Below are 25,780 nucleotides of genomic sequence, written 5' to 3'. Positions count from 1 at the left end.
GTTGCAAACAAATTAGCCAAGTTGGCAGTTACTGCTTGTGCTCGTTTGGGTGGATATTTACCAGGAGATAATAGCACCCCAAAGAATTCAGTGATCCAGAAAGCCTTAAGCAGTCTGTTGACACCATACCTCGCAAGACAACTCAGCTGTGATAAGCCAGCAGAGGTGTGCTATTTCAGACTCTTTGTTGCACTGTCGACAATCAAATTCAATCATGCTATTACAACTACTTACAATTATGATTATAATCTGTGTACTAATTGTCGATGACACTTCATTTAGTTTTTTTTTTTGTATTGTAGGTTCTGAAGATATTAAACAGTAATTGTGAGTCACCATACTTGTTATGGGATAATGGAACAAGAGCTGAGTTGTGTGAATATCTTGAAAAACAGAGATCAAATAAACTCCATTATGATGATGATGACGATCCCACATATGGTACAGAATTCACATACTCAGCGCTGAAAAAAGAGCTCATTGTTGGTGAAATTTTTGTTCGTATTTACAATGAACAACCAACATTTGCAATTGAGGTTTGTGTACTTAGTGTAAATGTCAGTAGCTGACTTGTGCATTATGTTAAAGAAACGTCTACATATGAGACGATGTGGTATAATAATTTGTTCTGTTTCTTCTGCAGAATCCTAAAGGTTTTACAATTGATTTATTGGAATTTCTGGCTACTCAGTCAGAGCATCTCACATCCTTAGGAAGTATTGCACTCACAGTGAAAGACAAACAAGTTGTAAACAACGTTGTTATGGCTCTGGAAGCTCTTTATAATGTAATTAAAAATAATCCAGGTACTTAGCTAACATTTTTGATATACAAATAGTATATGAACTGAGATTTTAGTAATAGTTGTGCATTATAGTAATTGTAACTATTTTTGTTGTTGTTGTTGTTCTTCTTCTTCTTCTTCTTGTTAACATTATTAACAAGCCTTCACTTGTGCACGCATCACATATATTGCACACACATCTTCCTTCCCCTTTTCTTATCCATCTCCTCTTCTCCCCCCCCCCCCCCTTGCCCATTTCCTCATCCCCCCTCTTTGTCATCTCCTTCTCCTCCTCCTCTGTCTTTGTACATATCCTTCTCCCTCCTCTCTCTGTCCATCTCTTTCTGCACTGCCCCAATCTCTCTGGCCAAATCCTCTTTCCCCCTCTCCATATCTGTCTCTATCTCCTACTTCCTCCCTATCCATCTCCTCGCCTTCCTTTGTGTGCCCATCTCCTCCTCCTCCCATCTCTTTGCACACCTCCTCTTGCGTCCCCTCTCCCCGCCCGCCTCCTCTTGCCTTGCCTTGCCTCGCCTCGCCTCACCTCAACCGCCCGCCTCCTCTTACCTTGCCTCACCTCTCCCCGCCCGCCTCCTCTTGCCTCGCCTCTCCCCACCCGCCTCCTCTTGCCTCGCCTCTCCCCGCCCGCCTCCTCTTGCCTCGCCTCTCCCCGCCCCACAGTGGGTCAGAATCCCAAAAAGCTCGTCAAAATATAAGTAGTTGTTCAATTTGTACCAAACTTAGTATGTAAGGGTTTACGGAGTTTCTGATTAAGAATATGATATCAAAAAGTGAAAAAAAAAAAAAAAAACAAAATGGCGGACCCAAGATGGCAGGCTCTATGTACACTACTATAATTTTTTACGTATAAAAGTAATTTTTAGGGAATTATCGAGGTTACTGATGATGACAGAGTTCAGAAAATTTAAAAATGGTGGATCCAAGATGGCGGTCAAAATCTGCCTTTTTATTTATTTGTATTTATATATTTTTATTCATACAAAAATCAGTATTTAGGGATTATTGTAGTTAATGCTTAAAAAATAAACCAAAAAAGTGGGAAACTCGAAGAAAGGACCAAATATAGGTTACAAGATGGTGTAAAATATTACAAAAAATTATTTCATTTTAATTACAATTATTTATTTTGTAAATTTTTTATAACTTAATTTACAAGTTTTCATTTTCTTATTCTTTTTCATCTTCTGCTTCAACTGAATCATCATCATCCTCAAACACTGTTTCCTCGTTATCTGCATCTGCATCTGCATCTGAATCTTAATAGTCTTCCGCCACAGGAACTAAGAGGGCAACGGCTTCTGGCGACAAACTCTTCAGTTTCTTCGGTGAATATTTGCGTAAGGAAGAAACGTGGGGATCTGTCGTTGCCAACAATCTCCTGAACACGTCTTCCATAGTCTTAACTCTTGAAAACTTTCAACAAAAACTCAGGCGATATTGCTTTATCAACTTATTGGTTGATTCCTGAGCATCCTCCGATAGTTGACCGATGAGTAAAATGCCTGAAGAAATAATGTCTGGACTGTGAATCAACAATCTATGGACTGCTGTTGGCATGTTGTACCAGAGGTATTCTTTCACATAGTGCCTGGCAGTTGCTAAGGCGTATGCTCGAAACTTTTCAACGTCGATCTGACGTCCGCTCAAAATCGTCTGCAAAATTATATGGAAACGGTGGATTAGTTCTTCGGAAACTCCAGTTATCAGGGCTGATGTTGGAGTGTTTACAAAAAAACGTCGAGCGGTGTTTCCGTCATTCGTACTGCCAAACCCTTGTTTCGGCATGTCAATTACAATTCCAAGCTGCTCTTTGAAAGCTTTTTGAATGTTGGCTTTCAGTATTGCTTTTTCCTCTTTATCTTCTGCTTTACGTGCCTGCCACTTTTTTGTTTTCATTTGGTATGCCAAATGAATAAAACATTCAAAACATCGAATCCAGATGTGAAGAGTTGATAGTCCATACTGCAGATAATCGGCGATAACTTGTTTTTTCAAAACATCGTCAATGTTATTAAATTGGGCAGACGTAGCCTTGCAGAGATAGCACTGCTGCGCAGATTTCGTGTTGGTGATAGCATTGCACACTTTACCATCTACCATGGTCATGCTTAAATTGTATTTAATGGAAATGTCTTTCCCATGAATAACTGTTTCGAATGACTGGAGTTGTTCGATCTGTTTGTCGTAATACGCTTTCTCATTTAAAGACGTTTGCTCTGTTTCCTTTGTAAATTCTAACTTCAGTGGTCTGCAAAAGAAGGTTGAAGACGGCTTCAGATTAATCCATAAGATCTTTTCTTCTTTAGTTTCTTCATTTACACCTGCAAGTTTCAGTGGAACAAGCGAAGTGAAAAATAAAGTTGCATCTGAAATACTCGAATCTGAAAACTTCATTTTATACATGCTTTGCCCGGAGGTTCTGTCAAAGCCCCACTTACAAATAAGGGCCATATTAGACATTTCCGAATCACTCATATGTAAAACATCGTCTCGTTTCGGCAGTAGAACACGTTGAACATTGTGGTCTAACAAAGCTTGCAACCGTACCTCAGCTTTTGATTCGGTAAAAGTGAGGGTTACATCTGGAGGGCAGCAAGCTTTTTTTCGCTACCAAAACAGCTGAATATGGTGGATATAGTATGTTTAAGCCTTTTCCTTTAGCCCCATTTCTCAAATGCTGGTAAGATTCTTTTGACAATTTAAAGTCCAAAAGGAGTGCTAGACCTTCATTTGCATCGTATGAGGATGGCGATGATGTTGAAAATCGCAACCCTGCCTTGTATTTCTTCACCTTGGATGAACTTGAGAGTGTGATGTCTTTCACAATCTTCGCAGCATCTGGGTGCCCCGAAGATCGAAGACTCATTTGCGCGGCGAACGATAATTCGACAGGACTGAACTTCGTACGAATCTCCTCAGTTCTCCTTCTTTTAGACCTATCAGATAATGTTTCAAATTTTGTGGCAGGTCGGCCTGTTGATTTAGTAACACTTGCAGGTTTCGAATCAATTGGAATATATACTATTGTATTTAACCAGGTTTCGTTCTTCTTGAAAAATATCCATGTCGCCAAGTTGCTTCCTTATACTTGCTTCTTAACTTGTTAACAAAATCGAAATGGTAGGCCTCATATCATAGGGAATTTTAATTGTATGTCCACTTTTTTCTGTCAACGACCTTTTGTATGTTCTATGACCCCTTCCAAATCATTTGACAAATACTCTTTTGTTATTAGAAAAATATCTTTCCTCGAAAATCTGATTCTGCAATTTGCTGGATCAGATGAAACTGAAAAAAAAAAAAAAAAAAAAAAAAACTGTGTTACACTTTTCATCATTTTTCTAATTACATTATTCTTTACAATGCTTCTACGTGTCGATTGTAATTTAAATTGTACAAATAAAACTCATAATTAATTGATTCTACTGTCATTTTTGAAGATGTCTGAACAATGACATTTTGCAAGTGTCGCTTAAAACGTGGCTCAAAGCCAGAGTCACAACTAGTCGCAGGATTTGAAGCTTAATTTACAAAGGTAATAATACGTACTTGCGTACACAGCGCAAAAGAAAGCGGAATGTCGTGGAATGCGTAACTTATCTCTATTTTTTAAGTGCATTTTACGATTTTGCCATTCATTTCCCTGTAGTACGTTAAGTGAAATGTAAACACGCATAATTGATGATTTAATAGTGATATAAGTGTTTTTTCACTAGTACATACCTCCTGGAATACATTCCATATTGAAAGTATTGGTTTCACTTGCACAAAACATAAATAACTTCCTTCAACAACACGACTGTTTTTGTAGCCTGGGCAGCTGCGCGCACATTAACAATGAACTGCCGCATTTGCCCTGAGATATTACCGAACGAATGAACATCTGGTCGTCCACACAGCCGGCATTCAGTTGTCCCAGCATTGCTGCTGCCTACCTGATAGTCCAAAATCCCCATATTTAAACTTTTTTTTTTTCCTTTTTGGCCACGTTTTCAGGATTCTGGCCCACTGTGCGCCCGCCTCCTCTTGCCTCACCTCTCCCCGCTCTTGCCTCACCTCACCTCTCCCCGCCCGCCTCCTCTTGCCTCACCTCTCCCCGCCCGCCTCCTCTTGCCTCGCCTCTCCCCGCCCGCCTCCTCTTGCCTCGCCTCTCCCCGCCCGCCTCCTCTTGCCTCGCCTCTCCCCGCCCGCCTCCTCTTGCCTCGCCTCTCCCCGCCCGCCTCCTCTTGCCTCGCCTCTCCCCGCCCGCCTCCTCTTGCCTCGCCTCTCCCCGCCCGCCTCCTCTTGCCTCGCCTCTCCCCGCCCGCCTCCTCTTGCCTCGCCTCTCCCCGCCCGCCTCCTCTTGCCTCGCCTCTCCCCACCCGCCTCCTCTTGCCTCGCCTCTCCCCGCCCGCCTCCTCTTGCCTCGCCTCTGCCCGCCCGCCTCCTCTTGCCTCGCCTCTGTCGCCCGCCTCCTCTTGCCTCGCCCCTGCCCGCCCGCCTCCTCTTGGCTCGCCCCTGCCCGCCCGCCTCCTCTTGGCTCGCCCCTGCCCGCCCGCCTCCTCTTGCCTCGCCTCTGCCCGCCCGCCTCCTCTTGCCTCGCCCCTGCCCGCCCGACTCCTCTTGGCTCGCCCCTGCCCGCCCGCCTCCTCTTGGCTCGCCCCTGCCCGCCCGCCTCCTCTTGGCTCGCCCCTGCCCGCCCGCCTCCTCTTGGCTCGCCCCTGCCCGCCCGCCTCCTCTTGGCTCGCCCCTGCCCGCCCGCCTCCTCTTGGCACGCCCCTCCCCTCCCCGCCCGCCTCCTCTTGGCACGCCCCTCCCCTCCCCGCCCGCCTCCTCTTGGCACGCCCCTCCCCTCCCCGCCCGCCTCCTCTTGGCACGCCCCTCCCCTCCCCGCCCGCCTCCTCTTGGCACGCCCCTCCCCTCCCCGCCCGCCTCCTCTTGGCACGCCCCTCCCCTCCCCGCCCGCCTCCTCTTGGCTCGCCCCGCCCCGCCCCGCCCCCTCTTGGCTCGCCCCTCCCCGTCCCCGCCCCCGCCTCCTCTTGGCTCGCCCCTCCCCGCCCCGCCCCGCCTCCTCTTGGCTCGCCCCTCCCCGCCCCGCCCCGCCTCCTCTTGGCTCGCCCCTCCCCGCCCCGCCCCGCCTCCTCTTGCCTCGCCCCTCCCCGCCCCGCCCCGCCTCCTCTTGCCTCGCCCCTCCCCGCCCCGCCCCGCCTCCTCTTGCCTCGCCCCTCCTTGCCTCGCCCCTCCCCGCCCCGCCCCCTCTTGCCTCGTCTTGTGCTCAACACTCTATCTCAAATCTCCACCTGCTGCACCATTCCACACATTTAGCCCTTGCAAAACAGATCTTTAAAGCAAACTGATAGTACTGCAACAACACACATTGTTGTGCAGCCTACATGTCACGCATTTGAAAACTGTATTGTTGCCTTTAAAGCAGCGTGCTCTGCAATTGAAGCCAGAAGGCAGGCCCATACTAACTCCAACTCAGCACGCCTGTTGTGCAAGACAGTTACACACGGGGCTGGAAAACTGTTTTTTACCCTGATGAGTAGGCTTCCCTGCAGCATGGGTCGATAAGGTAGGCCAATGCTATTCCCACACAACACACCTGTCATGCAGGGCTGTCTTAGTGGAAGGGGCTGAAAGAAAAGTGCTCTCCCACGTCGCTGCTCCTATTGGATCTGTAATGTTATAAACCCCATAGTGATGAAAATTGTAAAGTTTACTCTTCATGTGCTAGATTTGGTGCAAATTGATCCAAGGATTTGGGAGGAGATCATGGACATACGTAGTCTGCTTTATATATACAGAGTGTTTATTTTAATTGAAAATACTGAAATATCTCGAAAACCACACAATGGATAAAAAAAAGTTATAATTCCAATTTGTTTGTCTTGGAGTGGTACATCCATTGATACCATACTCCACCTTCCACCCCCCACCCTTTTTGTGTGTGTGTGTGTGTGTGTGTGTGTGTGTGTGTGTGTGTGTGTGCGCGCGCGCGTTTGCGTTTGAGGGGGGGGGGGACCTTGAAATCTTCAATGGGATCTGCTGTTTTTTTATTACAAATTACCATTCTGTGGCAAAATCTACATGTTTTGTCTGACACATTTTCTTCATTTTGCCACAGATGGTTCTGTCATCTGAGGATTAGAAATGTGCACACAATTGTAATTTACGACACGCTATTCAGTGGCCCTTGAATAACCAATGGAATGTGGTCCCCCACCTCCATGCTGCAACGGTAGAACGGGCCAATATTTAATAATTTCTAAGTAGAAACATCTTCACAATGTTGTATTTCTTCAACATATGGGATACGGCACTACTTGACACACCCTGTGAACATGGTTTGAGGTGAACATTATCCAGTTTTTCCAATCAGAGTAAGTGTTCAAGTGTAGTACCACCAACTTCAGTACACTTATTGATCTGATTTTCAAATGAGAATCACAGTATAATTGCTGGGTGCTTATCCATGGGTTGTGGAGCACTGCCGCTAGTACAGCTGTTTCGTTAACTTCTCCTGTGACACTACTGCTTTGTTTCCTTTTGGTGGTCTGTATACTGCCATCAGACATGAAGACGGTCACAACATCGTAAAAGAATGAACAAGAGAGAGCTTTCTCTGGAAAACATTCAGCATACAGGGCAACAGTAGCCTCAACATTTCTCTTACATTCTCCACAAATCAGGAGCATTTCAATTTTTTCTTCTGTGGTTGCAACATTCATTGTCCATCTGCACATCTGTTCTCCAAATGATAGGTAGGTGTGCAGGCTATAAAGACTGCACAAATATTATAATGATAAGAGCCACTGTCTGTTCTATTCTGCACGATATGTGAGCTCTGGTTGCGGTGTACTGGCTGTTCTGATGCTTCATAGTTTGCTACATGATACAGTGGCACATTGAGTAGTTCCCTGTTCAATAAGCTGGAGGAATACAATGTTGCAAATGGGGTTTCCAATTACAAGTTATGAAATACTGGCCTGTCCTACCCTCGAAGCATGGAGGTGGGGTCCCATGTGCCATTGGATATTCAGGGGCCATTGACTGGCATATCATAAATAATGATTGTGTACCCATTTCTATTCCTCCAATTACGGCGCCATCTGTGACAAAATGAAGAAAATGCTGTACACAAAATGTTTGTAAGTTTTCCTGTAGAATTGTAATCTGCAATAAAAATCAGGGATTGTTTCTGAAGATTTCGAAGTTGTCTCCAACAACCCATGCACCAGCTACAGTGGCGGATCAAGCATGGTATAGTTGGCTGCCCCCTCAGAGACAAACAAATTAGAATTAGAACTTTTTTGATCCAATGTCTTCAGTTAAAATTAACATGCTGAATAGTATAAAAAGTAGGATTCCAAAACTTTGCTTCCACTCTCACGTAAATTTTTACTCCAGTAGTGCTGTCACACATTATATAGGCACTTTACCTGTTTATGTAGTACTCTTCATGTTCTGCCTCTGCCTTTTTCATTTTGTTCTTGTATAAGCTACATCTCGCGCACTGAACAACACAGAACAGTGTTAAAGGCACAGGAGTTAAATTTTGGACAAACAAGGTTCAAATTTCAATTTGGTTTTAGAGATTACATTTTCCTGAAATCAATTCAGGCAAATGCTGAGGTATTCTGTTTGAGTCTAAGTTTGTGCTCCATCTCTAATGATCTCATTACTGACAAATGTGAACTGTAATCTTCATTTCTTCCTGTCACGTACATTTCTTTTTCTGTCTTGGAATTGTTAGCCACAACTTCATTGTAATGTTAAGGGATAGCACTTTGTTCTAAAATTCTGGAAAGGATAGATTTGCTGCTCACTGTAGAGACAGCACATCGAGTAGCACAACAAAACGACTGCTCACATTAAGCTTTTCACCAAAGCATGATTGCTGTCTCTGGCTGCTCAGGCAATCTATCCTATCCATAGTTGTTGATATTCCCACCTGGACTTTCCACTGTATAACACACAGTTCTAATTGTTACCACTTTGACTGCACTCTTTACAGAATTTATCCTTTCATCTAACCAATCCAAAGTACATTTCCCATGTCTCTGCCCTGTACATAATCCATCTCATTCCATAAAAGAGGCAATTATTACATGCTTATAACACAATGCGTATGTCATATGTGTCCATCAGTACAACAGAACTGTTGAGGTAATCCAAAGTTTTTACTGATGGCTACATGTAGCATAATCTTTAGTTTTTATCTTTTTGTTTGAATATCTAATGTTAGATTTATTTTTATTTGATAGTGGCCAAATAAAAATTTTATTTCTCAGGTATGCTAAATTATCTACAGCCTCACAGGATAGTCGCTGCATAATCATTATATGCTTTTATTCCTTGTCATCCACATTAGATTTCCACTTCTGATAATACGACAATGGTACTTGGTTTGGACCTTAATGTTTCAGGCTGCTCTCTAGACACTCATACGATGTTTCCATTTTTTCACAATTTTTAAGCACATGTTGACATGTTAATTTACCAATTTACTGTAGCACAATTTTTTTTAACGTTACTTGTCTGTGCCATTTACAATCTGTAACAGACAAATTAAGTGAATTGATTTTACGTAGTATTTCATGGATCACAGCCATTACCAAATTATTCCATTATACCCACTCAGACAGCCACGTGTCTTAACATGCTACGTAGAGTATTCTGTGAAGTGTGCTGGCCCATATTGAATCCGCTGGTAGATTAACAATAATGGCTGGTGAGCTGGTCATGCTGGATGGGGTGTTCTGGCAGTTTCCCACATCCGAGTAGGTTAATACCACAGGTATGGTGGGGTACACTTTTCTGTTCCAAGGTGATGCTGGGGGTGACAGGAAGCATATCTGACTACTCGTATTACCAGCACTGGCAAACTCGGATTATCATGCTGACCCTGTGTAGGCCACAAAAAAATAAAATAAAAAATTACCAAGTTATTCCATTAGCATTTGTAGATGTTTCCCATTTTTATAATGAAAATTGATAATGAGAAACTGTAGAATTAGTCAAACAATTCGATGATTTAATAATCACTTTTATGTTACAGGTGTAGAAATTCAATGTATTGGTCACTTCCGACTACTATTTGGTCTGCTTAATGTTGATAGCTGCAAACCTGTACAGAAGTGGAGTCTGAATGTTGTATCAAATGTTACAAGAAATCAAGAATGTGTTAATGATATAGCTGCTTCTGAGGTGGTTGTATATCTGCTGCTTGCTCTGAACGGCCTGCCAGATGACCAAGCACTGGTGCTTGATACATTACATGCTCTTGTTTCAACAACTAAAATAGTAAAGGATGCTTTGAACAAAGGTAAGCATGTGCAGAAGATTACTACATTCCAAGAGGAACACTCCTTACAAAGTAATGGAGAGTACTCATAATGCCTAATTCACTACCTCTTCTTCTTTCACATTAGTGTGAAAAGCTTTTTATTAATGGTGCACAAAATTTCTGCAGTAGGAGTGTTTTTTGATTTATATGTCAGGTAGATTCTGAAGTGCATCCTCTCTAGTCATGTTGAAAACTTGATTTGTTAAAAAATATATTTGTTAGTGACGCTGATGATTCTGACAGTGTAACACCTCCCACCCTCATTTTTCAGGATTAAAGGCAATACTACATTACTTCTTCTCATCTGCTCAGAGTCTGTTTATCGATTATTCTTCCCCAATTGACAAATGACAAGTAATTAGTTGCTTTATTGTAACAATGATTTAGAAGTTAAGAATTGCAATTTGATACAGACAACACAGGCTGTAATTCACCACAAGTAATTATACCAAATACAAAAACACAAGAATTGCTTCACACTGAAAGTTCACATTTGCTATAAATACGATATGAATGATTAACAGAACATAAACCTGCATCTTAAGTGCTCCTGACCAACTGCTCCAATCAAAATATTCTACCCAACATGTGCACAATGAGAAAACAATAAGAAGTCATAAAACTGTGTTGGTAGGAAAAGAGTGCCCCCCACAAACAATGGGCCTTACCATTGGTGGGGAGAATTGTGTGCCTCAGCCATACAAATAGCCGTACTGTAGGTGCAACCACAGTGGAGGGGAATTTGTTGATAGGCCAGACAAACATGTGGTTCCTGAAGAGGGCCAACAGATTTTCAGTAGTTTTAGGGCAACAGTCTGGATCATTGACTGAACTGGCCTTGCAACACCAACAAAAACAGCATCACTGTGCTGGTACTGTGAATGGCTGAAAGCAAGGGGAAACTATAGCTGTAATTTTTCCTGAGGGCATGCTGCTTTACTGTATGGTGAAATGCGTATGGTGTCCTCTTGGGTAATATATTCTGGAGGTAAAATAGTCCCTCATTCAAATATCCGGATGGGGACTACTCAGGAGAATGTCGTTATCTGGAAAAACAAAACTCGCATTCTACAGATTGGAGCATGGAATGTCGGACCCCTTAATTGGGCAGGTAGGTTAGAAACTTTACACAGGGAAATGGATAGGTGAAAGTTAGATATAGTGGGAATTGCTGAATTTAGGTGGCAGAAGGAACGGGACAGCTCGTAGGTGAATACAGGGCTACAAATACAAAATGAAATATGGGTACTGCAGGAGTTGGTTCAGTAATGAATAAAAAAATAAGAATGTGGATAAGCTACTGCTAACAGCATAGTGAATGCATTATTGTAGCCAAGATAAACATGAAGCTCACACCCACCACAGTAATAAAACTGTATACACCAACGAGCTCTGAAGATGTTGAAGATACTGAAGAAATGTATGATGAGATAAAAGAAATTATTCAGATAGTGAAGAGAGACAAATATTTAATAGTCATGGGAGACCGCAATGGAGTAGTAGGAAACGGAAGAGAAGGAAAAGTAGTAGGTGAATGTGGACTGGGATTAAGGAATGGAGGAGGAAGCTGTCTGGTAGAATTTTGCATCATCGCTAACACTTCATTCATGAATCGTGAAAGGAGGTTGTATATATGGAAAAGACCTGGAGACACCAGAAGGCCTCAGATTGCTTACATAATGGTAAGACAAAGATCTAGGGACCAGGTTTTTAAACTGTAAGATATTTCCAAGGGCATATGTGGACTTCGGCCGCAGTTTATTGCTTATGAATTGTAGATTAAACTGAAGAAACTGCAGAAAGGTAGGAATTTAAGGTGATGAGGTCTGGATAAAGTGAAAAAATCATTCAAACAAGCACACCTAATGCACACGCAACTGCTAATTCCAACATTGTGGTCTGGACTGCATTCTGTATTCCTGCCTGAGATGCTGGAGTTAGGGGTCATGTGTGCATGAGGTGTACTTGTAAGTGTGTGTGAATGATATCTCTCTCTCTCTTTTATTTATGAAGGCTGTGGCCAAAAGAGATATGTAAGCATCTTTTTATTGTGCCTCTCGGCAACTTGGTGTGTCGTCTTTATGGTAAGCAGCAATCTGTCATTCATTTCCTACAGTGCTGATATTCCTATCTGGAGTTTCCATTTTTTGAGTATTACTCATGTTTTTTTATAGCGACACTGAGCTTTGCATGGATAGAGCTGCTCATCTGTGGTTATAAATGCACCTGTTTGTAGTTCTGGGTAAGATTAGGTACAAATGAATTCCAGATGGGGTAGCTACTGTGAAGCCGTTGGTCTAGAGTCTTTTGGCACGAGTGAACTTGGCATCAAATCTCAAAAAATTGCATGACTTCTATGAACTTATTTCTTCCCATAGTATGAGAAAAAAATGACAGCCACCACACTTGAGACTACAGAAGTTTCGGGTGGAATTTCTTTCCTCCATATGCTACACGTGTGTACATTATAGCTATGGCAGTTTTTAATTAGGCACTATCCCCATGTGTCATCCTGGAGAGGTTCTCAGGCTCTAATTTCTGTAAAGTTTTTATGGTCTGTAGAATATTATTGTCCATCAGCACTCACCATGTGCTCAAATAACTGCCTGTGACTATGAGTTTCGTAGCATTACATGTTGGACCTGAAGTTTTTACCAATATGTTGTGATGCACTAATCTCCCTGGTGCAGTTAGTGTCAACACTGTTTAGTTGACTGCAGTCTCTGCACCTCCAACTTCTAGATGCTGAGATGGATGCAATTTTTTTCATTTTTTTCCTTAGCTGTGAGTAGGAATTTATGGAGCCACTGGAATTGAACACGTAGGCACTGGGTTATTCATATGTTGTCTTACAGGTTCTAAATATTCATCTTCTGACTCTGATGATTCCCCTTGTTCTGTTATTTGGGGCCGGTATTCCATGTCACCTTAATAATCTTTGTTATCTTTATCATCCAACTCATCAGATTCAAAAATATCTTCTCCTTCAGGCTCTTCTTCTGGTTAACTGCTCATGTAATTCAATAATTCTTCATCTGAATGTAAACACTTGTGTAATGAGGAGGAGTGCTCAACTTCTGCAGACCACAATAATGTATTGATAGAGAACAGCAACTAAAATATGTCCATTCTGTCACTAAATAAAGTAAAATATAAAGAGAGAGAGAGAGGGAACCAATCAAGATAATGAAATAAAATAAGCTAAGCAGGTGAAAACATCTGTTGTCGCCCCTTTGCAAAAATAAATGTAAAAATAGTATCTCATTGGTCAGAATGACGGACTGGGGTCATTTAAGATAAAAATGTTTATAATTCTGTTGCTCCCATTATTAATAGCTGAAACTCCTCTCTGAACCATACTTGCCTTTGTACCTTTCACTAAACTTTGGATCTCTGACTGTTTTGAGTACTACGTAAATTTGAAACTTTTCATGTTCAGCATAAGTTAGAAACTTGCTATTACACAAAGATTATTAATGTACGGTTTGATGTTATGATGAGTGCCTAGTGCCCTCATCAGTGTAAAAATTCTCATTTATACCTGTAATATGTACTTGGTAAATGGTACGTCAAGATACAACAGAAGGTATTAATATGATGCCAGAGCTTGTAATATTGCGGCAGTTATTTAATAAATGCAAAACCTGTAAGAGGAAAATTACATTCATGTTTAGGGAACTAATATTAAGCATAGACTTCACTTGATTATGCATCGGCAAAGTGATAGTGTTAATGCTCTCTTAGATGTCCCCCTCTACTTATGAAATACATGCTTATCTGCTCTCAGCCTGGATGTGTTACTACTAACAATTCATCACATTAACACAAAGATACACAGTATGATCAACAAAGTTTCAGCACACCATTAATGAAAATCAAAATTACTTTTAGAATAATGTAAAAAGTTTTTGAAATTGCATTAAATAATAATTTTGAGATGAGATGCGTTCCAGGAAATATGTATCAGATTTATGCAGATTTTGAGTTTTAAAGTATGTGTATTTTAGTAGAGATTAATGGGAAAAGTGAAATTGGATTACATCTATTCAGTTTTTACACAAGTTTCCTGCAGAACTCAAATCCAAAAAAATATCGTATTTCATTTCAATACTACTTTTGACATTTTCAGGTGCAGTAATTTACCTTTTGGATCTTTTCTGCAACTCCAACAATCCTGTTGTGAGGGAAAAGTCAGCTGAATTATTGGCCCGTATGGGGGCAGATAAGCTTGTTGGACCTAAAGTAAGACTTGATGTGGGACATTTTCTACCAGCAGCGTTTGCTGATGCAATGAGAGATTCACCACAGTCTTGCGTCCATGTATTTGAAGGTGTACATGAGAATCCCGAACTGATATGGGATACAGATGCCCGTCAATCTGTTTGTAGGGTTGTCTCAAACATGAAAGAAGAGTAAGTATGCTTAAATGATGTGCGAAAAATACTGTCTGTAAACAATATTAAACATAAGGAGATTAACAGAAAGACATTTTTACATCATAGTATTTTGCTCTAAAGTTATTCGATGTAATTTGATTCTAGCTTCCTACTAGCTATATTGTCATTCTGTATACCTAACAAGTTACTGTTCTATTCGTTTTGGTTTGTGTATAGTCGAAGGAGGTTGAATGGTCTATAAACATGAAAAATAGTAAAGAATTTGAAAATTTTTAAGTTTTCTGTTCTTGATTCATCAATTGCTTAAGTTTATAAAGTACTAGGTTCTCTCAACTTATTTCATATTTCCTTAAAGTTGCTAGTTTTGAAACTCTCAATTTCATTGTCTGAGATTTGTCTTATATTATGTGTCATTCATTTTTTAATTTGTAATATTCCTAATACTTTCTTTCCCCAGGCATTACTTGGCACAGCGTCAAAATCCAACTACTGTGTGGAAGGTACCCGAAGAAAACACATTACTGAATATCACAAATTCAAATGAATTGAGAGTGGGAGGAGTGTACTTAAGACTTTTTGTAGCCAATCCAGGCTGGGTTCTACGTAGGCCAAAGGAGTTCCTTGCTGAATTAATGGATACATGTATATCTCTCATGAGCAAGGAAAAGCCTGATGTAAGTTCTTGACCTATTTTGTTTATGAGTAGTAACTATTTTGATTATATGAATGGTATTTTCTCCATTAGAAAAGACATATTTAATTCGGGGAGGCATTAATACCTATGATGAAAAGAAAGAATTGAAAATCTATTATTTTGTAGATTCCTGTATGTGTTGAGGTTAATGTGTGTTATAAAATCTGTAAAAATAGATTATGTTGTTAATCGAAAACTTAGCAGCAGATATGTGCTACTGTGATCTGCCTGCCAGAAGTGGTTGTAATGACTTCACATGTTCACCTAACAGGAATGTACATCGGTGGTGACAGGATGTTTAAATCAAACTTTCCTGCTTTTATTGAATAGTGGTTTTTTGTGCACAGGCCCTTACACACACACACACACACACACACACACACACAGAGGGAGGAAGAGAGACAATTACCTACACACCTCTGGGGAAGGTGGTAGACCAGAAGGTTTTTTTATTCCTCTTACATCTGAATCCACCTATGAGATAGACCAGTGACTGAAGGAAAACTGCTGAAAATGTGTGTTCAACAAGGTGAACTTTTCATTATACAGTTAACTGTATAATGTTAACTGGATCTATTCAGAAGCAGAGAGAATTCCATTAATGTGCGGTTTAAACCACAAAGAAAATCTTCTATCCATTTAACTGAGTGTATCTAGACATACATTAAAGACAGGCAGTTTACACATTGCATGAGGAGAGCTGATTGGGTGAGATATATTGATTCGTAGTCTTTGACTACATTTAGGGTTATCCTCGACTTACGCCATAGGGTGGTGGGGTTTCGGGTTCCGCTGGATAGGTCAGGAGTCCACTACACGCAACAAGCGGCTACATGGGTAGCAGGGGTTGTGTGGCGTGGGCTGGGCGTTTTTTTTAGGTTAGATGGCCTTGGGCAAGTACAGAAAGGGCAACAGCCTCAACGGGTGCGGGGCAAAGTCAGGACATGCGGGGACCAAGCAGCAATCGGTATTGTAATTGTCAACTGTCGAAGCTGCGTTGGTAAAGTACCAGAACTTCAAGCGCTGATAGAAAGCACCGAAGCTGAAATCGTTATAGGTACAGAAAGCTGGCTTAAGCCAGAGATAAATTCTGCCGAAATTTTTACAAAGGTACAGACGGTGTTTAGAAAGGATAGACTGCATGCAACCAGTGGTGGAGTGTTCGTCGCTGTTAGTAGTAGTTTATCCTGTAGTGAAGTAGAAGTGGATAGTTCCTGTGAATTATTATGGGTGGATGTTACACTCAACAACTGAGCTAGGTTAGTAATTGGCTCCTTTTACCGACCTCCCGACTCAGCAGCATTAGTGGCAGAACAACTGAGAGAAAATTTGGAATACATTTCACATAAATTTTCTCAGCATGTTATAGTCTTAGGTGGAGATTTCAATTTACCAGATATAGACAGGGACACTCAGATGTTTAGGACGGGTGGTAGGGACAGAGCATCGAGTGACATTATACTGAGTGCACTATCCGAAAATTACCTTGAGCAATTAAACAGAGAACCGACTCGTGGAGATAACATCTTGGACCTACTGATAACAAACAGACTCGAATTTTTCGACTCTTTAAGTGCAGAACAGGGAATCAGTGATCATAAGGCCGTTGCAGCATCCCTGAATATGGAAGTTAATAGGAATATAAAAAAAAGGGAGGAAGGTTTATCTGTTTAGCAAGAGTAATAGAAGGCAGATTTCAGACTACCTAACAGATCAAAACGAAAATTTCTGTTCCGACACTGACAATGTTGAGTGTTTATGGAAAAAAGTTCAAGGCAATCGTAAAATGCGTTTTAGACAGGTACGTGCCGAGTAAAACTGTGAGGGACGGGAAAAACCCACCGTGGTACAACAACAAAGTTAGGAAACTACTGCGAAAGCAAAGAGAGCTTCACTCTAAGTTTAAACGCAGCCAAAACCTCTCAGACAAACAGAAGCTAAACAATGTCAAGTTAGCGTAAGGAGGGCTATGCGTGAAGCGTTCAGTGAATTCGAAAGTAAAATTCTATGTACTGACTTGACAGAAAATCCTAGGAAGTTCTGGTCTTACGTTAAATCAGTAAGTGGCTCAAAACAGCATATCCAGACACTACGGGATGATGATGGCATTGAAACAGAGGATGACACGCGTAAAGCTGAAATACTAAACACCTTTTTCCAAAGCTGTTTCACAGAGGAAGACCGCACTGCAGTTCCTTCTCTAAATCCTCGCACAAACGAAAAAATGGCTGACATCGAAATAAGTGTCCAAGGAACAGAAAAGCAACTGGAATCACTCAACAGAGGAAAGTCCACTGGACCTGACGGGATACCAATTCGATTCTACACAGAGTACGCGAAAGAACTTGCCCCCCTTCTAACAGCCGTGTACCGCAAGTCTCTAGAGGAACGGAGGGTTCCAAATGATTGGAAAAGAGCACAGGTAGTCTCAGTCTTCAAGAAGGGTCGTCGAGCAGATGCGCAAAACTATAGACCTATATCTCTGACATCGATCTGTTGTAGAATTTTAGAACATGTTTTTTGCTCGAGTATCATGTCGTTTTTGGAAACCCAGAATCTACTATGTAGGAATCAACATGGATTCCGGAAACAGCGATCGTGTGAGACCCAACTCGCTTTATTTGTTCATGAGACCCAGAAAATATTAGATACAGGCTCCCAGGTAGATGCTATTTTTCTTGACTTCCGGAAGGCATTCGATACAGTTCCGCACTGTCGCCTGATAAACAAAGTAAGAGCCTACGGAATATCAGACCAGCTGTGTGGCTGGATTGAAGAGTTTTTAGCAAACAGAACACAGCATGTTGTTATCAATGGAGAGACGTCTACAGACGTTAAAGTAACCTCTGGCGTGCCACAGGGGAGTGTTATGGGACCATTGCTTTTCACATCATGGCCCTGTCATCTGTCAACTTTAACTTGGTAATCTTACTTTAAATAGCGGTGAAACAAAATCACCACCACCTCTATACTCTTTCAAAGAACACTTGATTCTGTAAAGAAATCAATCCCTATTCCCCACATGCCAAAGCAGGTAACAAATTAATAATTAAACACTCCTTCTAAATACTAAACCCAAGTTATTATTTCATCAGAATAACAAAACATGGTTTGTGCTAACATATGGTCTGTTACTTGCGTACTTTAACTAAGCCTTGAAAAAAATCATTTAGGATAGAAAAATGAACTGAAAGTGAATAAACTGACAGATCAAAATGCTTACCAAAAGAGTAGTATCAAAATTACACACATTGCACCAGTAAATGATCTGTTTATTATTTTACATAGACATAAATCCAAATAAATAGTTTGCGAAAAGTTGGGAAGGTAACAGGATTTTAAGTCTAAAACAAAGTACATGAACAATGTTTCAGACACACCAGCATAATAAAAAAACAGAGTTTTGGAAAAAAAAGTGAATCAGAAACATTTAAATACCGTAGATCACTCATTTCAACAAATGGTTTAACTAAATATACAAATGACGACAAAATCAAAAAGACTGAGATGCCGTACCGACTTTCAAAGAACAGATACAATATAATAACAAACTGACAGTGAATGTAAAACTCGCATCCTAGAATGTAGACATGACTGCACTCATTACAGTTCAGTTCATTGCTACGCTGAAAGTAGGGGACCAATTAAATATAGGAAAGAAAGAAACATTGTGAGACAGAAAACAGATGAAAATGACAACTGCATGTTAAGGACAAAAAAATTTACAGAAATATCTGGACCCTGTAGAATTATTGTGGAAGGGATATTTTGTATTTATTGTGCAGGTGAAAGAATCAGGAGAATGTAAATTAATCAAACAAATTTTCCAGTGTGGCAACAATAAATAGGCAAATTGGGGGAGGGGGGGGGGGAGGGGTGCGCACGTGCATGTGCTTCTGAAAAAAGTCCCCCCCCCCCTTTTTTTAAGTTTGTGATTTCTTTGTAGACTTGTTAATTGCAGTATGAGTAAATGAATGTAGCTGGGAATGGTTATATTAAAAGAGCTAGGTGGCATAAGGAGTACTGTTGAAATTCAACAGTTTATTCATTAAAACAGAACTCTGTTGTAGCAGCACTAGTTATCTGGACACCACTAGCAGTCAGCCAATTTCACAAAAAGCAGACTCAAAATGTCCCTAGAATTACATGAACAATTGGCCAAATTGTTAATTGTTAATGGGCTGTTTCACTACCAACAGTTCAGACTGTTGGTGAATTGCACAAAAATGAGTGGTGTTCAATTGGAAGCTCCGTGCGAGGACCTTCAACTACCCCCTCTTGTGTGTGTACATAGAATTCCCTCTTAGCAATTATGATTTGGATTGACCTCTTCCATGACGCTAAGAAACATGATGATCCCACCATTCTCAGATGTGCTGTCGTACAGTGGTGTAGCCACCTCCACTCTCACAGGTTCTACCGAGCGAGGTGGCGCAGTGGTTAGCACACTGGACTCACATTCGGGAGGACGACGGTTCAATCCAGTCTCCGGCCATCCTGATTTAGGTTTTCTGTGATTTCCCTAAATTGCTTCAGGCAAATGCCGGGATGGTTCCTTTGAAAGGGCACGGCCGATTTCCTTCCCCATCCTTCCCTCACCCGAGCTTGCGCTCCGTCTCTAATGACCTCGTTGTCGACGGGACGTTAAACACTAATCTCCTCCTCCTCCTCTCACAGGTTCTAAAATTAATAATACAGTAACCCTACAACTGACAACTGACAACTGACTGTACGTACATAATAAGCTACTACTCGTGCTTCTGGTTTTTGGCACTCTCGGTCAGGAAGTCCATCCCAAGCACTAAATTCAGTTCAACCTGGTATCACTAAGGAATTTTTCTCAAATGACTCCTCATATACAACAAACTCAGTCACAACTTCTCTTTTGATTGGCTTACTGTTCAGGCCTGTAGCATTAATAAATCTCTCATTTATCACAGGAAACTCTATCAGTTTCTTACCATACATTTCCTCAGTTTGATCATAAAATGTTTCATTTATGGCACAGATATTGCTCCCACTGTCAACTAATACCTCTAAACCCCCCCCCCTCCCCGCCCCCCCCCCTGCCCCCCCTCCCCCCCCCCCTCTCCAGAGGTTAGAATAGGCCTGAGATATTCCTGCCTGTCGTTCGAGGCGACTAAAAGGGGTCTCGCTTGTTTTGGCGTTCATGTGAGGGTCCCATGTAGGGTTTGACTTCCATTCTTCAAAATTTACCGAAGTGTGAGCCAATTGGGGAAGGGTGCCTTACATGGTGCATCGTGCGCTGAGACCTTCCACATCATTCATCGACGTGGATCTGAACTTTCGCTCATTCTCCAGCTCTTGGACAATGTCACCCTCCTGGGTGCATTTCCCTCCAGCCACTATGTAGTATCGCTTTCTGCGTCGATGACGATAATGGATTTCTTTGCTTGTTTGCACCTAATATCCAGCACGGTAACTGGTACATTGTGGTTGGCCCCCATGATCCTGTTGGTTGTAGCCCCCTGGCTACACAGGGATCGCTCTGCTGATGCTTGCGCCATAAAATCCCCATGTATGCCAAGGAGCTGCAGCTGGGTAGTGCCCATAGGCACAGCCCCTGGTGGTCAGAGTGGGTGGCATCAGGGCAGATGACACGCCATGAAGCGTAGTAAGTCATCTCTTGTTGGTGGTCCACCACCAGCAGTCTAAGCAATCGAGGTCTAACTTCAGTGCAATGAAATAAGACCTCAAATCGTTCCCCTCCATGGCCACACCATGGGAGGAACGCGAGGCTAAGGATGGCAGCGAAGCTTATTCACCCCAGTACCTTGTATGTACGAGAGTTGATGGGGAATATTTCATCTCAATGAAGCCTCAGTTTTGTATGGAACATTTAGAGGGCAAGTTTGGGGAGGTGGAGGGCTTGTCCAAAATGTGCCGTGGGTCAGTCTTGATAAAAACAGCATCCTCTGCCAAGTCACGGGCCTTACTTGCTTGTGACAAGCTGGGGGATGTTTCTGTTTCCAACACACCCCATGAGGGCTTAAATATGGTCCAGGGTATTATATTCCACAGGGACCTTCTTTTACAGTCCAATGATGAGCTATGCACCAACTTAAAGTGACAAGGTGTTCATTTTGCCCAGTGCATCCATTGGGATCCGAGGGATAATCAGGTTGCCACTGGTGCCTTCATCTTGGCCTTTCAGGGTGACACATTATCTGAAAAAGTCAAGGTGATGGTTTACCGCTGTGATGTGAAACAATATATCCCTCCCCCAATGCGGTGCTTTAAGTGCTGGAAGTTTGGCCTTATGTTTTCCTGCTGTACTTCCAGCATCACCTGTTGAGATTGTGGATGCTCTTCTCATCCCAATACTCAATGTTCCCTGCCTCCCATCTGTGTCAACTGCGGAGAGCACTATTCCCCTTGCTTACCAGGCTGTAGGATTCTACTGAAAGAAAGGAAAATAATGGAATACAAGACCATGGACCGACTGATCTATACAGAGTCTTAGAGAAAGTATGAGAGGCTACATCCTGTGTGTATGACATCCACTTATGCTGCTGCTATGACAACAGCTGTAGCATATTCCGTTCTGTCGCATACAGTTGACTCTCAGAGCTGTCAGACTCCATCTGCCCCCTTGATGGTGAGGACACCCCCCCCCCCCCAATGATCGGTGACATCAGTCCGCACTTCTCAGCTGGAGAAGCGTGCATCTTCTTCAACTCCTCTCACTTAGAATGGGTCCCTTGGGTTACTCCCTTCCCACATTCCTACCAGCAGCAAAGTAGACACCCGCCAGTGGCTGAAGCAACCACAAGTAGCTGGTCATAGAGCTTCAGTGTCCTACTCAGTCCCTGAGACTGACTCAGTGAAGCCCTCCCAGCCAGAAAAGCCAAAGGAGTAGTGTGAGAAAATCAAAAAGAAGAAGACCCCCAAGAACCGAGACTTTGCGGTGGCACCCATACCACTGCTCCCTACAAGCTCTGAGTTTGAGGATGAAGTGGAGGTTCTGGCATCTGCTGAGGACCTAGATCTCTCTGGACTCTCAGACGCAGTGGATGTCTATTGCACAGGTACTCAGTCAGTGGCAGCAGGTGGCCCTGAGGTGTAAACTGCCTCATTGAGCATTTCATGTCTTCTCTGCCTCACTATGATGTCATCCCCCAGTGGAATTGCTGCGGTTACTTCTACCACCTGGCTGAGCTACAGCAGTTGTTAAGCTTTACACCTGCTTTCTGCATTGTCGTCCAGGGAACCTGGTTCCCAGAAATGCAGACCCCTGCCCTTCAGGGCTACAGGGGATATTACAAGAACATTAGCGAATATAATAGAGTGTCGGTTGGAGTTTGCGTCTATGTCCTGAACTCAGTGTGTAGTGAAACTGTGTCCTTCAAACTCCTCTTGAAGCTGTGGTTGTCAGGATATGGATGACGCAGGAAATACCTGTCAGCAACATATATCTCCCTCCAGATGGTGCAATACCACTGAACATATTGGCTGCACTGATTGATCAACTCCCTAAAACTTTCCTACTTTTGGGAGATTTTAACACCCATAACCCCTTGTGGGGTTGCACCGTGCTTACTGGCCGAGGTAGAGATGTTGAAAATTTACTGTCCCAACTCGACCTCTGCATCTTAAATACAGGTGCCCCCCCCCCCCCCCACACACACACACACTTTTCAGTGTGGCACATGGCATATATTCAGCTATTGATCTCTCAGTTTGCAGTCCTGGCCTTCTCCCCTCTATCCATTGGAGAGCACATGATGACCTGTGTGGTAGTGACCACTTCCCCATCTTCCTGTCACTCCCCCAATGTTATGTCCACTAATGCATAGCGAGTTGGGCTTTCAACAAGACAGACTGGGAAGCCTTCACCTCTGCTGTCATCATTGAATCCCCCCCCCCCCCCCCCCCCACATGGTAACATTGATGTGATGGTTGAGCAAGTGACTACAACAATTATTTCTTCAGCGGAATCATGATCCCTTGTTTTTAGGGTGGGGTGCCCCTGGCAAAAGTCAGTACCTTGGTGGTTGGCGGAAGTTGCTGAGGCAATTAAGAGCATCGGCAAGCTCTACAGCGACATAAGCGGCATCCTTACATTGAGCACCTAATAACCTTTAAACAACTCACTGTAGTGGAGACAGATCGATTCTTAGGACTGGTTTTCGATGCGTGATTGACTTGGCTTCCTCACCTTCGTCAGCTTATGTGGAAGTGCTAGCAGCACCTCAGTGCTGTCCGTTGCCTGAGCAACACCAACTGGGGTGTGGATCACTCTACACTGCTACAGCTCTACAGAGCCTTTGTTCAAGCCCACCTTGACTATGGGAGTCTCGTTTATGGTTCAGCTGCGCCCTCAGCGTTGCGTTTACTGGACCTAGTGCACCACTAGCGACGAGTGTTTTTAGGATGAGTCTGGTGACCAGAATCCCTCCATTGAAGGTTAGGCGTTCACAGCTGCTCACTAGTTATGTTGCACATGTTTGTAGTTCTCTGCGCTACCGAATTACAATCTCTTTTTTCCACCCACGGCGGTTCATCTCCTGCATCGGTGGCCCAGATCAGGGCTTACAATTGCAGTTCGCATCCAATCCCTTCTATCCAAACTGGAGTCCATGGCTTTACCACCTATACTCAAGGTCCACTTACATACACCTCCGTGGTGTACACCTAGGCTGCGGCTTCATCTGGACTTTTCACATGGCTCTCCACTGTCACTGCCCCTTGATTCTTGACATGTGCTGGGGCCATTAAGGGGTTTACACGGATGACTCGATGGCTGATGGTCACAATGGCTTTGCATATGCCCATGGAGGATATATTGAACAGCGTTCTTTGCCTAGTGGCTGCAGTGTTTTCACTGCAGAGCTGGTGGCTATATCTCATGCTCTTGAGCACATCCGTTCATGCTCTGGGGAGTCGTTTCTTCTGTGTACTGACTTCTTGAGTAGCCTACAAGCTATTGACCAGTGCTACCCTTGTCATCCTTTGGTAGTGACCATCCAGGCGTCCACCTGTGCACTGGAATGGTCAAGTCGTTCAGTGGTGTTTGTCTGGACCCCAGGTCACGTCGGAATTCCAGGCAACTAACTTGCCGACAGGCTACACGGAAACCGCTTATGGAGATCGGCATTCCAATAACAGACCTGCTTTTGTTTTTATGCCACAAGGTTTTCCAGCTTTTGGAGATGGAATGGTACAGTCTCAGTATGCACAATGAACTGTGTGCAATTAAGGAGACTATGAATGTGTGGACGTCCTCTATGTGGGCCTCTCGCAGGGGCTCTGTGGTTCTCTGCCGGCTCCGCATTGGCCATGCTTGAACACCCCATGGCTACTTCCTGCAACGTGAAGACCCATCTCAGTGTTGGTGCAGTGCCTGGCTGACAGTGGACCATATCTTGTTGAGCTGTAGTTCTTTAGCTGCCCTGCAATGGAATCTTCAGTTACCGGGCTCGTTACCATTAATTTTAGCTCACAACGCATCGGCTAAGGTTTTACGTTTTATATGTGAGGGTGGGTTTTATCATTCTATCTAAGTTGTAGCACTTGCATTTTGTCCATTTGTGTTCTCCACGCTAGTGATTTTATGCTGGATGTTTTAATGTGTCGCAGAGTGGCTGGCTTATCCTTTTTATTCTTGTGGTCGGCCAGCCCTAGTCATCTGCTCTCTTGTTTTTATCCCTTCTATCTGTTTCTTGCACCTCTCTGTGGTTTTCTTGTCCAATTATGTCCATTCTAGTGTTTGTTGTCCTTCTGTTGTTATTGTGGTTTTCCTTTCTTCCAGCTTTGCTTTAGTGTCTTGTTTGTTTTACTCCCACCCTTGTGGAGCTATTTTAATCATAACGAGGGACTGATGACCTAGCAGGTTGCCCCCCCCCCCCCCTCCCTCTTTTAAACCAACCAACCATCTCCATAGTGTTCAGTCAAACAATGTACTGGCTCTAAATCATTGTCCTCCTCAAACTTCTATGAAGGATTATTAATCTTGAAACTGTTCTTGGCAAACTCAATTTTTTCATCATACTCATTCTTCAGCATTAATGCATTAATAAAATTTAGATTTACCTATCCAATCTTTCACACTATGTTGACATTCATCCTTTTCTCTCCAATCATCTCTAAAAAGCACTGTCTAGTGTAATTTGGCCTCCATCTTCCATTAACAGATATGTCTGTAATTCTTTCTCCTCATACCTTCCATTAACAACAACATTTAACAAATCCTCACATGTATTGGCCTCCATAGTCCACAATATCACTTTGTGCATTCTCTGGCAGCTCCAAAACATCAACATTACAGGTAACTGTGACATTTTGCACATTGTTGCTACAGTTATTGCTGATCTCCTTACCAAACACTTCATAATTATTACCCACAGAAACAGCCTTGCATGTTTCCACTATTACATCATTAACATCTTTGCTGTTGCTGATCACGTTATCAGTATTATTATCGCACACATTATCATTTAAATGAGTTTCCTCCACATTACACATACACATATTTATATTATCAAACACAGCAAATGCCAATACTACTTCAGTTGCAATCCTCCTCAGATTCAACC

At 42.6% G+C, this 25,780-nt stretch overlaps 1 protein-coding gene across 1 annotated transcript in view; it reads left to right on the top strand.

Moving 5' to 3' along the window:
• Positions 1 to 25,780, top strand: part of LOC126483610 (dnaJ homolog subfamily C member 13) — a 380,828-nt gene that overhangs the window by 292,577 nt on the left and 62,471 nt on the right. The window contains exons 27-32 of the mRNA XM_050106649.1: positions 5 to 165; positions 303 to 536; positions 644 to 806; positions 9,846 to 10,112; positions 14,263 to 14,545; positions 14,988 to 15,204. Of these exons, the coding sequence (XP_049962606.1) occupies positions 5 to 165; positions 303 to 536; positions 644 to 806; positions 9,846 to 10,112; positions 14,263 to 14,545; positions 14,988 to 15,204 (1,325 nt within the window). The remainder of the gene's footprint in view (positions 1 to 4; positions 166 to 302; positions 537 to 643; positions 807 to 9,845; positions 10,113 to 14,262; positions 14,546 to 14,987; positions 15,205 to 25,780) is intronic.

This window comes from Schistocerca serialis, chromosome 6 (assembly GCF_023864345.2).
Source record: "Schistocerca serialis cubense isolate TAMUIC-IGC-003099 chromosome 6, iqSchSeri2.2, whole genome shotgun sequence".
Classification (NCBI taxonomy): Eukaryota; Metazoa; Arthropoda; class Insecta; order Orthoptera; family Acrididae; genus Schistocerca; species Schistocerca serialis.
The sequence above is the reverse complement of the archived record's forward strand: the minus strand, read 5'-3'. Positions and strand labels throughout refer to the sequence as shown.